This window comes from Centruroides vittatus, unplaced genomic scaffold, assembly GCF_030686945.1.
Source record: "Centruroides vittatus isolate TY-2023 unplaced genomic scaffold, ASM3068694v2 contig_766, whole genome shotgun sequence".
Taxonomy (NCBI): domain Eukaryota; kingdom Metazoa; phylum Arthropoda; class Arachnida; order Scorpiones; family Buthidae; genus Centruroides; species Centruroides vittatus.
In genome coordinates, this window is record NW_027122495.1 from 159,285 (window position 1) to 176,741 (window position 17,457).

General features: G+C 31.2%; 2 protein-coding genes across 3 annotated transcripts in view; one reads left to right on the forward strand and one right to left on the reverse strand.

Moving 5' to 3' along the window:
- LOC136981492 (RNA exonuclease 1 homolog) overlaps nt 1–7,328 on the reverse strand; it is a 49,458-nt gene extending 42,130 nt beyond the window's left edge. For both annotated transcript variants that reach the window (XR_010881722.1, XM_067277797.1), the window contains exon 1: nt 6,971–7,328. Coding sequence is in view for 1 of the 2 variants with exons in the window: in XM_067277797.1 (XP_067133898.1) it covers nt 6,971–7,070 (100 nt within the window). In the remaining variant the exon portion in view is untranslated. The remainder of the gene's footprint in view (nt 1–6,970) is intronic.
- A 197-nt stretch (nt 7,329–7,525) lies between these two features.
- The window catches only part of LOC136981505 (terminal uridylyltransferase 4-like), a 55,459-nt gene continuing 45,527 nt past the window's right edge, over nt 7,526–17,457 (forward strand). Inside the window, exon 1 of the mRNA XM_067277812.1 lies at nt 7,526–7,664. Coding sequence (XP_067133913.1) covers nt 7,664 — 1 coding nt within the window. The 5' untranslated portion in view covers nt 7,526–7,663. The remainder of the gene's footprint in view (nt 7,665–17,457) is intronic.

A 17,457-nucleotide genomic window follows, 5' to 3' on the forward strand; every position in this document is an offset into this window, starting at 1 on the left:
ATGCAACACTCACGAATGACACGTGCAGAAAATGTCACATCATGCCAGAAACTATACAACACATCACTTCTGGTTGCAAGCTCTTGGCACAGACAGATTATTTACATAGACATAATCAAGTAGCAAATATAATACACCAAGAGCTTGCAAAGAAACACAAATTAGTAGACATCCACGAACCATACTACAAATACATTCCACAGACAGTATTGGAAAACAACACGCACAAAATGTACTACGACAGAGCCATAATCACAGATAAAACAATTTACCACAACAGACCAGACATCACACTCATTGACAAACACAATAAAATCACATACATTATAGACATATCCATTCCAAACACTCACAATATACAAAACGCATGCACTGAAAAAATTAGCAAGTACACAGAACTCGCCCAGGAAATAAGGCATCTGTGGAGGATGGATAGGGTGCTTATTGTACCTGTTGTTCTCTCCTCTACAGGTGTCATACCACACACACTACACAAAAGCCTGGGCACATTAGAATTGAATAGAAACACATACATCACACTACAGAAGGCCACTATATTGAATACATGTCATATTGTGAGAAAATTCCTGAATACAGACACACACACTGATACACTTCTTTAATTTCTGTTTTGGTTACTATGCCTTGACTTTGGTCCGGCATAGTACACAGCCACCGGTGTTAACCGAGTATATCTCACTTAACCCAACATAATAATAATAATAAGACGGAAGGATTCATGATTGCCATACAGGATCAGGTCATAAATACTAAAAACTACAGAAAACACATACTCAAAGATGCAACACTCACAAATGACACATGCAGAAAATGTCACATCATGCCAGAAACTATACAACACATCACCTCTGGTTGCAAGCTCTTGGCACAGACAGATTATCTACACAGACATAATCAAGTAGCAAATATAATACACCAAGAGCTTGCAAGGAAACACAAATTAGTAGACATCCACGAACCATACTACAAATACATTCTGCAGACAGTATTGGAAAACAACACACACAAAATGTACTACGACAGAGCCATAATCACAGATAAAACAATTTACCACAACAGACCAGACATCACATTCATTGACAAACACAATAAAATCACATACATTATAGACATATCCATTCCAAACACTCACAATATACAAAACGCACGCACTGAAAAAATTAGCAAGTACACAGAACTTGCCCAGGAAATAAGGCATCTGTGGAGGATGGATAGGGTGCTTATTGTACCTGTTGTTCTCTCTTCTACAGGTGTCATACCACACACACTACACAAAAGCCTGGGCACATTACAATTGAGTAGAAACACATACATCACACTACAGAAGGCCACTATATTGAATACATGTCATATTGTGAGAAAATTCCTGAATACAGACACACACACTGATACACTTCTTTAATTTCTGTTTTGGTTACTATGCCTTGACTTTGGTCCGGCATAGTACACAGCCACCGGTGTTAACCGAGTATCTCTCACTTAACCCAACATAATAATAATAATAATACCAAGGTAATGAGTATTATATATTACAAAAAAAATTAATTAATTATTTTGTATATATAAAGAAATTATAGTGATAAAATGATGTAACGTACTGTAATGAGAGTACAGTATCTACTGTGTTATGGCATTAAAAACAACTTTTTATTCAAAATTAAATAAAAACTTCTTTTAAACACTAAGACCATAAGTATATTACATCATAACTATTTTGGCATAAAGTAAAATTAATTTTGTTGTAGTGATGATATTATATTTACAACTTCAGAAATGATTAACAATAACTTTGTTATTGTTAGTCATTTCTGAATATATCAAGCATAATTTAATGTAAAAGTTTCACAGAAAATAAATTCTCTTTTTGCTTTAACATATAAAAGTTCTCAAAAATTCTATAATAAAGCAGATGTATTGTTTCATATTTAATAATAAATTTAGATTCAGATAGAAAATAAAATACATAAAATTTTTTAGAATGAAACTAACAGTCAAATTTCTAAAAATCATATAAAAATTTAAATTAAATTCATAAAATAAAGTAAATAAAAAATGACAAATTTAATAATCTATTGAAATTAATTACAAACACTTAATTGCTATAGCATAAATAGCAGTAATAAATATTATTGTAAACAGTATAAATTTACAAATAAACATCTCTCAAAACTGGATTCATTAGTATAAAGTCAACTGCTATAGAGAGTTTTCTTCCAGAATATTCTAAAAATTATTTAATTATAATTATTAAATTTAATACAAGATCATACCTAATGCCTCCCTGGAGGCAAAATTAATTAGTAATTAAAATTATAATTGCCGAAAAATAGTCCAATCTTATACAGCAGTTGGTTTGGTTTTACAGTATAAATTTGAAAATAAGTCAACCAGATCTTGACATTTATGTTGGTTTAATAAAAATTATACATATAATATCATAGAAGTTTTATAACTCTTGGCACCATCTCTGTAAATAAGTAAATTACTGCTAATTTCAGGAAGCCTTTAACTTTTAATTAATAAAAGTTAGCTTCCTAAAATTAGTAGAGATTCATCTGCTTTTTTATGTATTTTTGAAATGCTATTTTCTAAATTAGGAATCTCAAACTCAAATGCAGCAAAAGAATGTATATCAGATGTGGGACATATTCAATATTATTCAGTAAATGAAAACATATTGTAATTAAAAAAAAAGCTCTAACAAAGGCTGTTTTGTTGCCATGCCTTTACAATTTATGTAAACAGTTAGAAGTGTAAACGTTTTCTGTTTTAATCCCTACAAGATATTAGAAACATTGATTTTTAAAAAATAAATTACCAATGAGCAGGCCGGAAATATGAAGCCTTACTGAGCCATATTGGACCGCAGGCCACCAGTTTGTGACCCCTGTTCTGAACTGTACATCAGTAAGCATCACAATTTCAGTAGCTGCCATAGGATGCAGAATATAAAGTGGAATGATATGCATAGGTCTATTTCTGTTTTAACAATTTTCTGTGGGGAACACACCACTGGGGGTTATCTGTGCGAAATTACAATACAGTCAAACCTTGGTTTTCAAATGGCTCGATTTCAAACAAATCAGTTCATGAACAGAATTTTTAACTCATAATTGCACCAGTTGCCATATGATAACTTGGTTGCCAAACAAGCTTCTTGGCAAGAGCCAGCCACAGATTAGAGACAAAGATGGTCAACTCCTTATACTTTCTATGTTAAATAAACAAGATGACAGGGCTACCAATTCAGAAGTTAGTGGCACCAAGATCACCTCATATCATTAGATGTCTTGACATGAATCTTCAATATTGCTATTTAAATTATATTTCAATGCACATTTAGGAAAGATGCTAATTCCATTTTTGGTACTTGCTACAGTTGAATTTAAATCAAATTAATTAATAAAAACTGCATTAACTGACATTCCCATAATATAAATGGCATACAAGAACTCGTGTTTAATGGTGCTTAAGTCAAATTAAATAACAAAAAATATATTTAATAATTTTATTATTTTTCTTTAGTACACAATTGGCATTCAGCATTATATTTAACAGTATTTATTACATTTTATGCAAGAACTTTTAATAAACATCTTTTAGAAAGGTAATAAATACAGCTGAAAAAAAAGGCTTTATTTTGCAGATCAGGAATGGATTAATCCATTTTATATTGTTTCTTATGAAAAAATTTGTTTCAGTGTTAGAACAACCTTTAGAAACAAATTATATCCAAAAACTGAGGTTTGACTTTATTCCCATTATCTATACACATTGGATTGAATGTGTAAAAAAGGATATGCTGAACTGTAGGGTGGATAAAGAAGTAATTAGGGATAGATCAACGTCGCGTGAATTGATATTCCGGGCCAACCCCAAATAATTTGGGATATGGCCAAGACGAAGATCTATACACATTAATATTCTGATTTAAAAATTAAAACAAAAAAAATTAAGAATTAAATAATATTAAATTTATAATTTCTTTAACTCTAGAAATTATACTGTTTATTATTTGACATGTAAAACTAGAAGAAATAAAAATTAAACCTTTTTTAATTATATTTTTTAAGACAAAAACCAAAACAATAGAATTACAAAATTAAACTTAAAAATTCTGTTCAGATCTGCTTAAAACAAATGAAACTAATCAATGAAAAATTTTACAGGCAATCTGTTTCATTAAAACATTTACATCACAGTTTTATTAATTTTAATTTAAATAAATTAATGTCTTCAAAATGCTTTTCTTTGTATGAAATATTCAATGAACTAAATAGACATTTTGAAGAATAAATATTTATTATAAGAAATATTAAGATAGAGTTTTAAATAATTATCAAAATAAGAAGTTTAATAAATACAGTCATACAGAGCATAGTTTTTTAATTAAATACTGAATATAAACATTTCATTATATCTGATACACTTTCTAGTTATTTATTTTTAGATCTCAACAAAATACAATTATATAATGTTAATTAAACATACAAAAAAATTTTATAAACTAATTTTTTTTAAATTAAAATTTGTATAATTAAGAGGATAGCAAATAAGGAAATTTTTTGTAAAATCTCAAAAAGGAACTAATCAGTACCTCCTAGCACAAAAAGTAAGTTGCAGTTTAATTCCTACATAAATATTTTTAGTACCATACAAAAAAGTAATTTTTAATTCTTACTTTTTTAATATTATCACTTCTCAATTATAATAAACATTTTAACAATTTTACTCAATTTTCAATTAGATCAAGAAAAAAAAATCAAATTACTGTACATATTATTTAGGAACAATTTAAACTTTATGCAAATGCTCCATAGAATAACAGGAAACTAACTTAAAAAAGATGATAATAAATTTACTGTTTTAAATACTGAATTTAAATGAGTCAATTAAAATTACAATGAATTATTTGGGCTACAATAATTAAGAAAAAACTTAACTTCATGCTTTTTGTTCCTTGAATAATTAATATAAGTAAATAATAATCCTTTATACAATGATGATAGGTTTAATAATATTTATTAACATAAATGAAGGAATTTGGAATGTTTTGAAGTCAATAAAACATTTACCATTCAAATGTTTCTTTTTTCTTTTATAGTCTAAAACATGAACCATTAAACATTGCATATACAAATAAATATAAAAGAGAAATGCATTTTCACTTAAACAGTTTTCTATGTTCACTTTAAGATTTCATATGATCATATCTTAGGAAGTACTCAAATATCTCAAGTTATATTTAGCTTGTTTGTTCTTATCCTATCAATTCTTTTCAACGGATATTTTTTGAAGTTTAACAAAATTAATTAAACTATAATAAGAACAAAATATAACTATATAAATAAATTATTATATTATATAAAATTAATAACAAAATTAAAAAGTTAAATTTTCCACATTGATATATAATTTCTGCAAACATCTTCCATGAACCATATTCAAAATCAAAATATATTTTAGCTAATCAAGATTTATTCATTCATCATCTATTGCCGATCTATTAACACCTACAAATCAATGATCAATTATTTTTGATTGTTGACCAAATCTAAATGACAATTATACATTTGATCTATATAAAAAACTATCAAGGAACATATCATAGTACAGAAAAAATAGTGTTTGCTTAAATAAATGAAAAAATATTCCAAGTTTTAGATTTTTCCGTTAATAAACATATAAATGTAGAGCAAAATAATTGACTTACCTTTAACCGTAATACGAATTCTCACTTAGAAATCAAATGTTTTCTAAGTGAGAATTTGTATTATGCAGCGATTAAAGGTTCACGTAAGTCAATTATTTGGTTATACACCCTGCTGTGTGGATTGACTTTATAAATGTTGAGAACAAACATTTTCAGATATAACTATTTTAGCATAATGAAAAACTTTTAATTAAAACTTAACACACACAGTTTGTCAATTGCGGTTAATTATATTTAAGCAAACACTATTATACATAATACCATTTGCTTAAATATAATTAACTATTAATATAAATATCATAGTCAAAAAATAAATATCGAAATCAATAAATTATACCTTACTAGTTCGAGCAACACACTCTAGCACATTTTGGAGGATTCTCATTAGAAAAGTATCAAACGAAGAACATAGTGCTGTACAATTACAAACAATGGCTATGTTCAGCAGACAACAGTTCCAGAACCATCAAGTATTTTTATGCCAAACGCCCTGTATAGTAGCGCTCTTTTGAAACACATTTAGTAGCGTCTTTCATTTGCACAACCTATTGCTACCCGAAACCAATCAACGAGGCTTTTTGTTCAAACGCATACACCACTCATCATTCAGCAGATCCAGGTTGCTACGTAACAGCTACCAGTTTGCTCAGTTATGACTGTTGAGTCTGCCAAACACAGTCAACGTATTCTATACTTTCATTGGAATACATTTTTTTACATTATCATACATTTCTAACTTTCATCATTGGCCATGTGACTGAATCAAGCAAAGAATTGTCATATATAGAAACAGAGAAATATAAAATCATTTAAGATCAACTTATTACATAAAAAGGAAGGTATATATATATATATGTTAATTTCATTCAGTAAATATGGTACATATAAATGAAAATAAAAGCACTTTTGTTCTTATAAAGTGCATGCATGAGTAAATTTTACACACAATATATATATATGTATATATAATGTAATTTATAATGTCAATAAATATTTAATTAAGCTTCCATAATTATTATAACTTTTTAAAATTCAATGTTACTTTTATTAGTAATGTGATTCAATCATTTGATAAACATTTAAAAATGTCTATTTACATCCTTTGAAAATAATATACAATTACGCATGCGCAACATGTGTCGGAAGGAGAATAAAGAGCAGTTAGGAAAATTCAAAAATAAAATACATTTTGTCGGTTTTACGAATTGAAAAATAAAATGCCAATCGACAGCTTACCTTTTTTGACGTGTCTGAAGTGACAATGAGGCCTTTCGCACAATCCACTGTTAAAAAACGGACAAATAACGCTTTGAAAGTAACCGGACGACGGTAGCATGTCGTCTGGCAAAGTTAAAAAAAAAAAAAAAAACCGGGGCTTATATAAACGACTTTATCTCGATTACTTAAGAGTCAACCCATTTCTAAACGGTCCCATCCTATTTATATATAAATAAACTACGTTTTTCTCGAAATATTAACGATTATTTCACACTAAATAAGCCATTAACGCGGCAGACATGTTTGAAATCTCGAACTCAATGAATTCTACTCCCATCGTAACGAAAAGACTACGCTACGTAATCTATCATTGGATGATTATACGTTTCAATTTTACCATTCGACCAATAAAAATTTCCGAGAAGATAAAAAATTAGTTATCGATCTCTATTAATAAAATTTATTAATTTTATGTAAAACTCTTTATTTTTACGGTATAATTATTAATAACATTTTAAAAGAAAATAATACACCAACATTTTGTTTTATAAAGTTTATTTTTTGTGTTGTTGTTTTTTTAATGTCGTTTGGAGTTGTTGTCAAAATGGCGGCCTGAGTTTCGTTTTGAGTAGAATAGGAACTAATGAGTGATGTTTATATAATTTATATTTTAATATATACATTCTACGCAATACATGTTTGTCATCACTTAGTAAGTAGAATCGTTATTAAATTATAATTAAATTTAACATCAATCTTGTTAAAAATGGCTGACAGAAGATAAGATAATTTTAGATTCTAGTTATGTTTTTCAAGTATTTGACATGCTCTTATGTAATTAAGCAGTTACAGCAACTGATTTAAGGTTAAACTGTAATATTCTAAGGATTTTATGGCATTTAAAATCATTTTATCCATCGAAAATTCTGTTTACTCATGTAATTTTTTACTCTTTGAATGTGTATTTATACTAAATCTGAAATATCTGCATTATATTTGTATATGTATTTTACTCAATGCTTGCTTATAAAGGTAAGATGTGAACCCTGAATGAGTGATTTCTCACCCCGTACAAGCAAAAAAGTCAAAGGAACCATACCTGTATGTGCGATCCTTCACTAGATATTTGCTTCCAGAGGTCAGTTGTTATTGTGAACCGGTATACTCCGTGTTCTGCATCAGTCGACTATGCTATCAGTCAACTGATGCTATGTAAGTAGTCATGCACTTCGGTGCGACAGTGAGCACCGAAGTGCCCGTGTGGGGACTCCGCTATCCCCCTAAAATTGTATAATGTTGAGTACTTGGCAAACGGTTGAGTGGCTACTTAAAGCTGGCATAGTTGCGTGGGCTAAATAGTTAAACGTGATTGTCATAGTGGAATGATGCAACTCCCAATCATGGCCCACCAGTGAGTGGCCAATCAGTTTCGTTCCCTGAACACTGGGAGTTTGGTCTTGGGTTTGCGCCTCATCAGGATGGGCTGGCTACATGGAGTTTGCTGGGTTTTCTCCATCTCTGTAATGTCTGAATAGAGGCCAGTTACTCTTAAAAAGACCTCCTGAAAGGCATTCCCCTAGGCAGATTGCCCAAGTGTTGTGTTGCCATAACTTAATAAAACAAACAAACAAACTCCCAATCATGTGCAGCCTGGAAGTAGACTATCTTTCCAAGTTTCATATGTATTGTTCCTTTGAATATTTTGCTCTTGTGGGTATGATCTGATAAGGTCCCAACAGTCTCATTCAGAGGTGTAATTATACTGAATATTGGAATATGACTTTTCTTTTTAGAACTTATGTTTGCTTTTCAGCCTGCAACTTAAACTAGAACGAGATTTTGAAAGGTTGTCTGACATAGATTGGTAAGATAGGGGCCTTTTTATACTCTTTTTGAGTGGTAAAGGGCCTTAAACCACAAATAAAAAAAAAAAAAGATTGGTAAGATCAGAACTTGTATTTGCAACATCCTTATAATATAAGACACTAAAAATCAATTACTTATAATCTAGCACTTGGTTTCTAAAGTGAATGTATTGCTAGTTGCATTAGTAATTACTTTATTGGGCATTGTTTAATAAATGGCTATTTCACTAATATTTTGAGAATATGTTTGTTAACATAAATGCACGTCATTACTTTTCTTAATTTTTCATATTTGTATAGTTGAGAGAATGTTTGTTTTAAATTTCAGCTGGTTAAATAACGTAAAGTAATATCATTTTAAATCGGAATAATGTTCTATGAGGATTTTTTTTTGATAGAGAATTTGTTACATTTTTGGCAAACTTTAAAAAACTAAGGAGTAATTAAGTATAATATTTGTTTAAATAAGATTTTTCATTTTTATACGCATTATTAGTTATGGAAAAATTAAAATAACAGCTATGTTAGTATTTTCAGCATTGTATTAATGTCTTTTTCAGGTAATGTAGAATGTATGGTATGTATAGAACATACCATTTAAATCATAATTGTATAAAGAAGAAACAGGAAACCTTTATTCAGATCCAGCAATAAAACTTTTACTAATGTTTTCAAGTTATTTTATAACCCTTTTTCAGGAATAACCCTACTTTACTGCTAAATCTGAATAAAGGATGGTTTTTTTCCTTTTTTTTTTTTTAGTAGACAGTAAATCAGATGAATAAAGCTGAAACTGTTATTTTAACAAACTCAACACATCCATGCATTTCCAGCAATCACATTTATTACTCATATATATGAATAGCGTACTTGCCAAACTTTAGAATGGGGAATAGCTGGGACTTTGGTAGAAAAATGCTCCTTTTTGAATAAAAGTGCTAACAGCATAAAATGCAAGAAAATTCTTTATTAACATTGATATTGTACAATGCTTATATTAAATACCTTTAATAAACAAAATTAATTTTATGTCTGCATATGATACCATGTAAAGCTATTTCCATAAACACTATCAAGAGTACAGCATTAGTTTTATACCAGCATACATATATAAAAATATCAATCTTTGTTCTTTCCCAATTGAACAAATCTGAGAATGTCTTTTGTGGTTTGTTTCAGTTGTTCGTAATAAAATACTATACATACATTGTCTTTGGCATATATCAGGCATCCCATGCATTTTGCAGAATTGCGGCTCCCATGCATTTTGCAAAACCTACATTTCGGCTCCCACTGAACTCTTGCTTGCCCACCCCTGGCATATATATTACTATTAGACTTGTTAAATAAAGTGTTTATATGACAAAAGGGAATATTTTGAAAATGCTGACAAAAGAAAAGTGGCCTCTCCACTGACGGATCATACAAAATGCAGATAATTGGTAACTATCGAATATAGATGTTTCTATGTGAAAATATGAACATATTGGGCATTCTGTATTTTTAAATTTTATAAAAAAATATCATTTTATGAGTAATATTCAATTTCAAATAAAGCTATATGTAAACCTGATGTAGGCTTATGAAATAAACCAAAAACATTTGTTTGTAATAAATATGGTTGCTGGAAGTGCATGGATACTATAAACACATCCAGCAATGAGTTTAATATATTAAAAACATTTTTGACCTGTTCATAGGTTTTTTTAAAATTAGGAAACATACAGAATTCAAATAAATTAATGGATCATACACATAACCAACTTAAAAAATTTTAAAGTTTTAACTTAAACCAATAAAAAAAAATAATATGTAAAACAATGTATCAGAGGTGTTGAGTTCATTATAATATGAAGATAAAATATACAGGTATCCCTGATATAATATGATAGTTACATTCCAAAAAAGGTCTGTGTTATTCAAATCTATGCTGTATGAAACAAAGGACTTGTGCAAAACAGGATTAGGTTCCAAAAGTTAACAAAAGTATACTATTGTTTATCATTACACTAAGAGAAATATGTTTATTAAAGCAATCAATAATTAACTAATAATCACAGTTAAGTTCTGTATTACACATTAATATTAAGTTTAGTTAAACCAGGGAGTTTTCTTTTTACTAATACAAATACAATTTTTGAACTTAATTGAACGATTTAAATTTTGAATGTCCAATTTCCTCAGCATATCCATTCACATGCTATGTTTACAAATGTTCTAAATAATGATTCACGTGCAAAAATGGATTTTAGATCACAATTCAGAATTTTTAAAAATGCACAATGTTTGAGATCTTATAATCATAACTTGTTTGTGTTCTCGCAACATCTGTAAATAATTCTATAACATTCACTTTCATTGTATAGTATAGATTTCAAGGCCAATGAAAGACATATTTCATCCCTTGAATTAATGCAGGAGGATGTCTTGTATGCTTTAAAAATTTCAATTGCTTCCAACCATTTCAAATGGTTGGAAGCAATTGTGGGGTGGTGACTATTAGTTTTGCTCCTGTGAAGTCTGGTACAATATCAGGATCCATGGCATATGTGGAGAGCGATGTGGTACATCTGTTGTGTTGTGTATCCGATTTATGTTCTTTTATCCTGACTTCCATTGACTGTTTGGTTGATCCTATATACACCATATCTCTATTAAACCTGTTGTCCCTCATAGGGACTCTATAGATGCCTGGCATTTTGTTTGGGTTAGAGGGGTCTTTTCCATTGCGTATTAAATCGAAAATAGTGGGGCATCTATATGCAATGTTGGCACTATGTTTCTTTGCAATGCCAGTGTATACAGATTTCAAGAAGGGATTGTAAGTTATAGGTATCCTCTCCTTCTCCACCCTCTGCTTATCGCTCTGATTTACCATCGGAATATTGGAGGTCTCTATTGCCTGTTTGTGGCATTTAGAGATTCTTTGTATTAGATTGTAGAACCCATGTGTTTTGGCTATCCCATCTATGCGGTTTAACTCTTCATTGAGTGCTATTACGTTTGATTTCTAATTGTGAATCATATTATGCAGCAGTTAAAGGTTCCAGTGTGTTGATTATTGTATTTCTTTTTACTAAGTATTGTTATCTTCTGAGCTGTTTTGTTGATCTTGATCAGAAATATCGACAACATTTTTGTTTTTATTTATTTTTATCATAAAAAATTTTATGGATGACAAAATAAAAATATATTATTAATCAAAAATTTGTTCTAGTGGATCATGTTTGTTCAGTTGAGTATTGAAGGATTTTTTTTTTCCAGAATTTGTGTTTGAATACTGAATTGTTCAAGTTAGAGACAGTTTGAGTACCAAGATATTGCTGTATTTTGCTTGTCAGTTTTACAAATGATTACATACTTATGGTTAAAAAAAATTTAATAACACTTACTTAAAATTGTTTAAATAAAGTTTACTAAATATGAAAATTAATCTATAAAAACAAAATACACGACAGTCTTAAAGGCTAGTCTGAAAGCAATGGCAACAACATCTGGTTGATAGGAAAACTAGGACAAGGAAGAAAAAATTGCACTATCAGTTTTCATTAAAGTAAACCTGACAAAAGGCACAAACAAATTGAAAATTTTAATATTTTAAAATCCTTTGGCAAATTTGAAACAACACACATACTTGAATAAAAAAAAAATATATCGAATAATGAGTTTTGCACTTAAAAATTATGAAGTTTTATACAGAGGATTTCCCAAACTTTCAAACCAATACTGAGGGATTTCCCTCTGTTAGAGTGAAATCGTGTTGTATGAGGGATACCTGTATTTTAAAAAACTACTTTATTTTCAACATAATTTTTGAATCATTCATCTCTAGGTACTTAGAGACTGAATAAATCAGATTTTTTTGATACTGTGTTATAAAAATTATTGGAAAAGAACAAGGAAATTTTTGCTGTAATATTTAAACTCTAATACAATAAAAACTGGTCTGAATTTGAAGAATACATGTCAAATTCTGCTATTATAATACCTTTAAAGTGTTAAATTAATTTGCTAATAATAATCTAATGATAACATTAACTGATGTAACAAAACTTCAGTGATTATAGTAATACTGGTATGAGAAACAGATGTAACAAAATAAAACATAAAAGGTTTTTTTAAAGCTGATTATTTGTAATTTACCGTAACATTATCTAATTAAATACATGGATATTTTGCTATTTCTAATTTTATTGACAGTAAATAAAAGATGAAATTATGAAACTTTCCTTTAATTAACAATTTACTCAATTGAAAGAGGGCAGTAAAGGTTCCAACATTTACTATTTGCATTTATTTCAATTTAAAAGTAGTTAATGTTTACTGAAAAGCACTTTGATTATCATAAATTGTAGTAACAACTTTAATTTCCAATGTTTTGACTGTATTTTTTATCAACTTTCCTCAGGAATATTACAAATCAAATTCCAGTTTCAGTTCAATAGAAATAATGTTTATGTAGAAAAATTTAATATACAGTGGGTGATCGGTTAATGAACAAATCGGATAACAAATACTTTCATGAAAGATTTTTATGTTCAGATAACGAACATCTCACAGAACAAACACAAGAAGAAGCGATGTAAAATAATGAATACCAATTGGTCTTCCCTTGTCTTCAGACAACAATTCAGAACTTTTTGGAGTGCGAGAGACGTCGACATTGACACTCAACCCAGTATATACTGATTGGATAGTATTCCTCTGAACTTTGAAACTCTCCCTTATAATTCCAGCCTTTTATTTTTCTGACAGAAATGATTCTTTTATAGTATTCGCAAGACCATCAGGCGGCACTCGTTATGTTTTGCGTCGGGTTTTATTTTCAAACAGTAGGAGTATAATAGCAAAGGTAGAGAGGGGGCAGAAAATGTCTGTTGTTGCTGGGCAGTATGGCTTGAACAGACCTACAGTAAGCCACAGTTCAATCTTATCTAAGAAAGATACAGTATAATCAAGAAGACTCAAGAGTAACAAAAATTACATCTGAGAAATAAGAACATTGAAGAGCTTATAATGGAACCTGAAACTGATCTGACAACAAAAGAATGCCAAGAACTCTTGAATAAAGAACACCAAGAAACTCAGCGAGATATGTTTTCTTCTGTTTCTAGTTGATATCTGTTTAACAGATATCGGCATTAATCCTCTTAATTATTAAACATCTTTTGAATAAGTGGGACAATGTCAGAACAACAGTCTTAGAATGGCATCCAAACCAGGTTGAGGTTAATAGGCTTAGGGATCTCTACAATTACAACTCTATTAATTACTTCTGAAAAATCCTGAAGAAGAGAGAAAAGCAATCGACATTAGACAGATTCTTTAACCCCCAAAAACGGAAAAAACATGACTAATAAAAATGCAGGACTGTGTATATATACTTTTATTATTACATATAAATAAATGTAGTAAGAAAGTATATATTTTTTATTTTGGTGTCTCCAGAACAAATTAATTAGGGCCTAAATTTTCATAAAACCTATAGTAAATTGATAATCGGTTAACAAACAATTTGGATAGCGAACAAAGTCTTGGAACGGATTGTGTTTGTTAACCAATCGTCCACTGTATTGTCTAAGCTATATTTTAATTATAATGCCTTACTTTGTGACATTTAACAGATACTGAATTTATCATTTGATTAGTAAGTGATTAATAATCGGACTATAAAAAAACAATGTTGTTATCTTGTATTTTTCAAATTTGAATTTAATCAGTTTGATGATATCATGAAAAAAAAATGATAGCTATTATATGAATACATAAAATTTTATTATGAAAAAATTATCACCATACAGGCATTAGATTATAAACAAATGTCGCTAAATTCACAAGCGCTTTTGACGAGATTATTTTCGTCTTTGTCAGGTTGATACAGATGGTTAATATCTTTTTTCAAATACAAATATCGAATAATTGTAACGGTATGAACTTTACCTCTTGGTACTGCAGGTTGAGGCTGTTATGCTTGCTAATACTTTACTCGTCAAGAAGGCCTTTATAGCACAACAGGTTTTAGAGTTACACGAGGCTCTGCTTTTTATTGCTGAAAATAATTATTTTCGGTTCAATATATCTACAGAAGCAAGGGATTCCAGTGGGCTCACCACTATCAGCGGTTTTAGGGGAGTTGCTCATGAGGCATATTGAGCTCAGGGTTTTTAGCTTTCCCCTCACGATAGCGTACCCATTGTTATATCTCAGGTACGTGGATGATATTCTTATAGTTTGGCAAGACACGGAGAAGAATTTCCTCATACTCAAAAGTTCTCTTACAAACGTTTATTCTACAATCAACCTTACCTGAGAAAAAGAAAACGAAGGAGAAATCGCATTTTTAGATCTAAAAATCTCTAAATCCCAGGATGCTATAGTGTACTCTGTGTTCCATAAATTCAGCAGTGTACCTCCCTTAATCCCTGCCACAGCATACCAACCGCAACATTACATCAATGCAGCAATTGCTCCTTTAATTAGAAGGGCCTGTCTGTTGTCTTCCAATCAAACTGCTATCAACACCAAGCTTGATGCCATTCGTTCAACGATAAATGCAGTGGGCTATACTAGTGCCAAGTATATGTACTGTACATCTTAAATACGGTAAAAAGATCACTTTTTCCTGCCACTACTTTACATGTCTCAAAAGAATGCATGATAGTCCATCCTGCAGTACCGTTTTGTGGCCATATCACTGTTCGCGTTTGCCATATTTTTAGGCAGCATGTGCTTTTTCTACCAGTCTCTCCGCGGCGGAGCATCGTCTATCGTGAAATTTTCGATCGTTTTTCTCTGGATTTTCGACGAACACAAAAAGATGTTATATACCATTTTAAAGATCTTGACGAAAGGAACACGTAAGGGTAATTTTTGTTAAAATCGGCTGCTTTTTAGCCGAGTTACGGGCTTCAGAAATTTTTGTCTTTGTCCGGTTGCATCGGCCCCCCTTTGGTGTTATCGGAATTTTTATAAACGTGTTTGGAGAGCCATTTATATGTATTTTATGCGATATAAATTTGGTGATTTAAAACTGGATAGTTTATAAGCTATCGGCGCTTGTATTCGTACCGTTAACAAAGGACTCTCTCAGCCACGTGCTCTCGGTGGGTCTAGCCGATCGGCGTGCTCTCCAGCCGAACGGCGTAGTGGTTATCGCGGCTAGAAATATTATTGCTCCGACTTGTTTTCTTAGGAGGCGACCTTCCGTCAGCCTCTTCTCTATCGTGGAATTTATTTATCCGGTTTTTAAGCAAACGGTTACTCTTCCCGGCGGGCCGCTGAACGGCTTAGCCGAATGGCGTTTTACTGTTTTATCGTCATTTACTGTACAAACCTTGTAGGTTTTCTCTCATTTGGATTTGGTTGGAGAGATAATCTCCGCACCTAGTTGTATTTTTAAACTTAATTGACTATCTTGACGGTTTCTGCTGTACCGCCGATCGGCACCGAAGGGCGTTTCTCAACAAGTGGAAGTGTAATCTGTATAGTGCAGCGATTTCTCTTCAACATGGCTCAAGCGGAAAAGGTTATGCTTCAAACAATATCAGCAAGTCTGGACATAATACTACAGGCTCTTCCGGCTAATTCACATAGCTCGGTTCCTGTTAAAAGTAGAAAATTGGTGAGACAGGCAGCGCTGGATATGCATGTGGCTGCCAACTCAATTTATGGTATGGTGTTGGCACTCAGAGAAGGTGAGAAAAAGGATGAAACTAGTTACGCGGTCGTAGTGAAATGTGGAGGGATAGGTGGAAGTCAGACTACACGCATGATCACGGAGATGCTGGCTAATAGTCCGGAAAAGAATGATTCACAGGAAATTATCCTGGAACCAGTAACCAACGAGGAAGGAGAGACAGCCTGCCCGGAGGAAGTCATGGAGACGATCCGGGAAAAAATAGACCCATCCAGTCTACACATAGGAATGAAAAATATATCGACATTACCAAAGGGTGGAATAAAATTCAGAATAAAAACAGGAAAAGAGGCAGAAAGCTTTAAAAAAGCAATAAAGGAATTACCAGAAATAAACGAAAAAGTGAGGATCTCGGAACCGAAGAGGCAAAAACCGAGAATAATAATCCTAAATGTACCCAACGAAGAGAGAAGGGGGAGCTCATAAGAAAAATTCATTAACAAAACAGCGAGTTAAATGAGAAGCTGTCATTGGAGGCGTTCAAGCATGAGACCAAAATTACACATGCTATTCCATCAAAAAGAAAAGAAGAATGTAGACATGTTGTGATGTCAGTTACCCCTGCCGTACGTAACTTACTGATAGCGGCTAAAAGAGTCTGCTACGAGTGGGGCAGCTTAATAGTGGATGATTATATCCCTGTTATTCGCTGTTTCCGCTGCACCGGATACGGGCACATGGCGGCAAATTGCGATCATAAGGAGAGGTGCAGTCACTGCACCAAAAAACATAAGTACAGGGATTGCCCCAATCAGGAGGACAGTCCAAGATGCATTAATTGTGTCAAAGCTAATAAAGATCAACCAAACTCTAGACAGTGCAAAATAGACCACAATGCTTTCTCCCCATCCTGCCCGATACTCAGAAACTATAAAAGATTATTAGTTAGACAAACAACATATGAGTAATAATGGCCTTACTACCTCTCAAGTATTACCATCCTC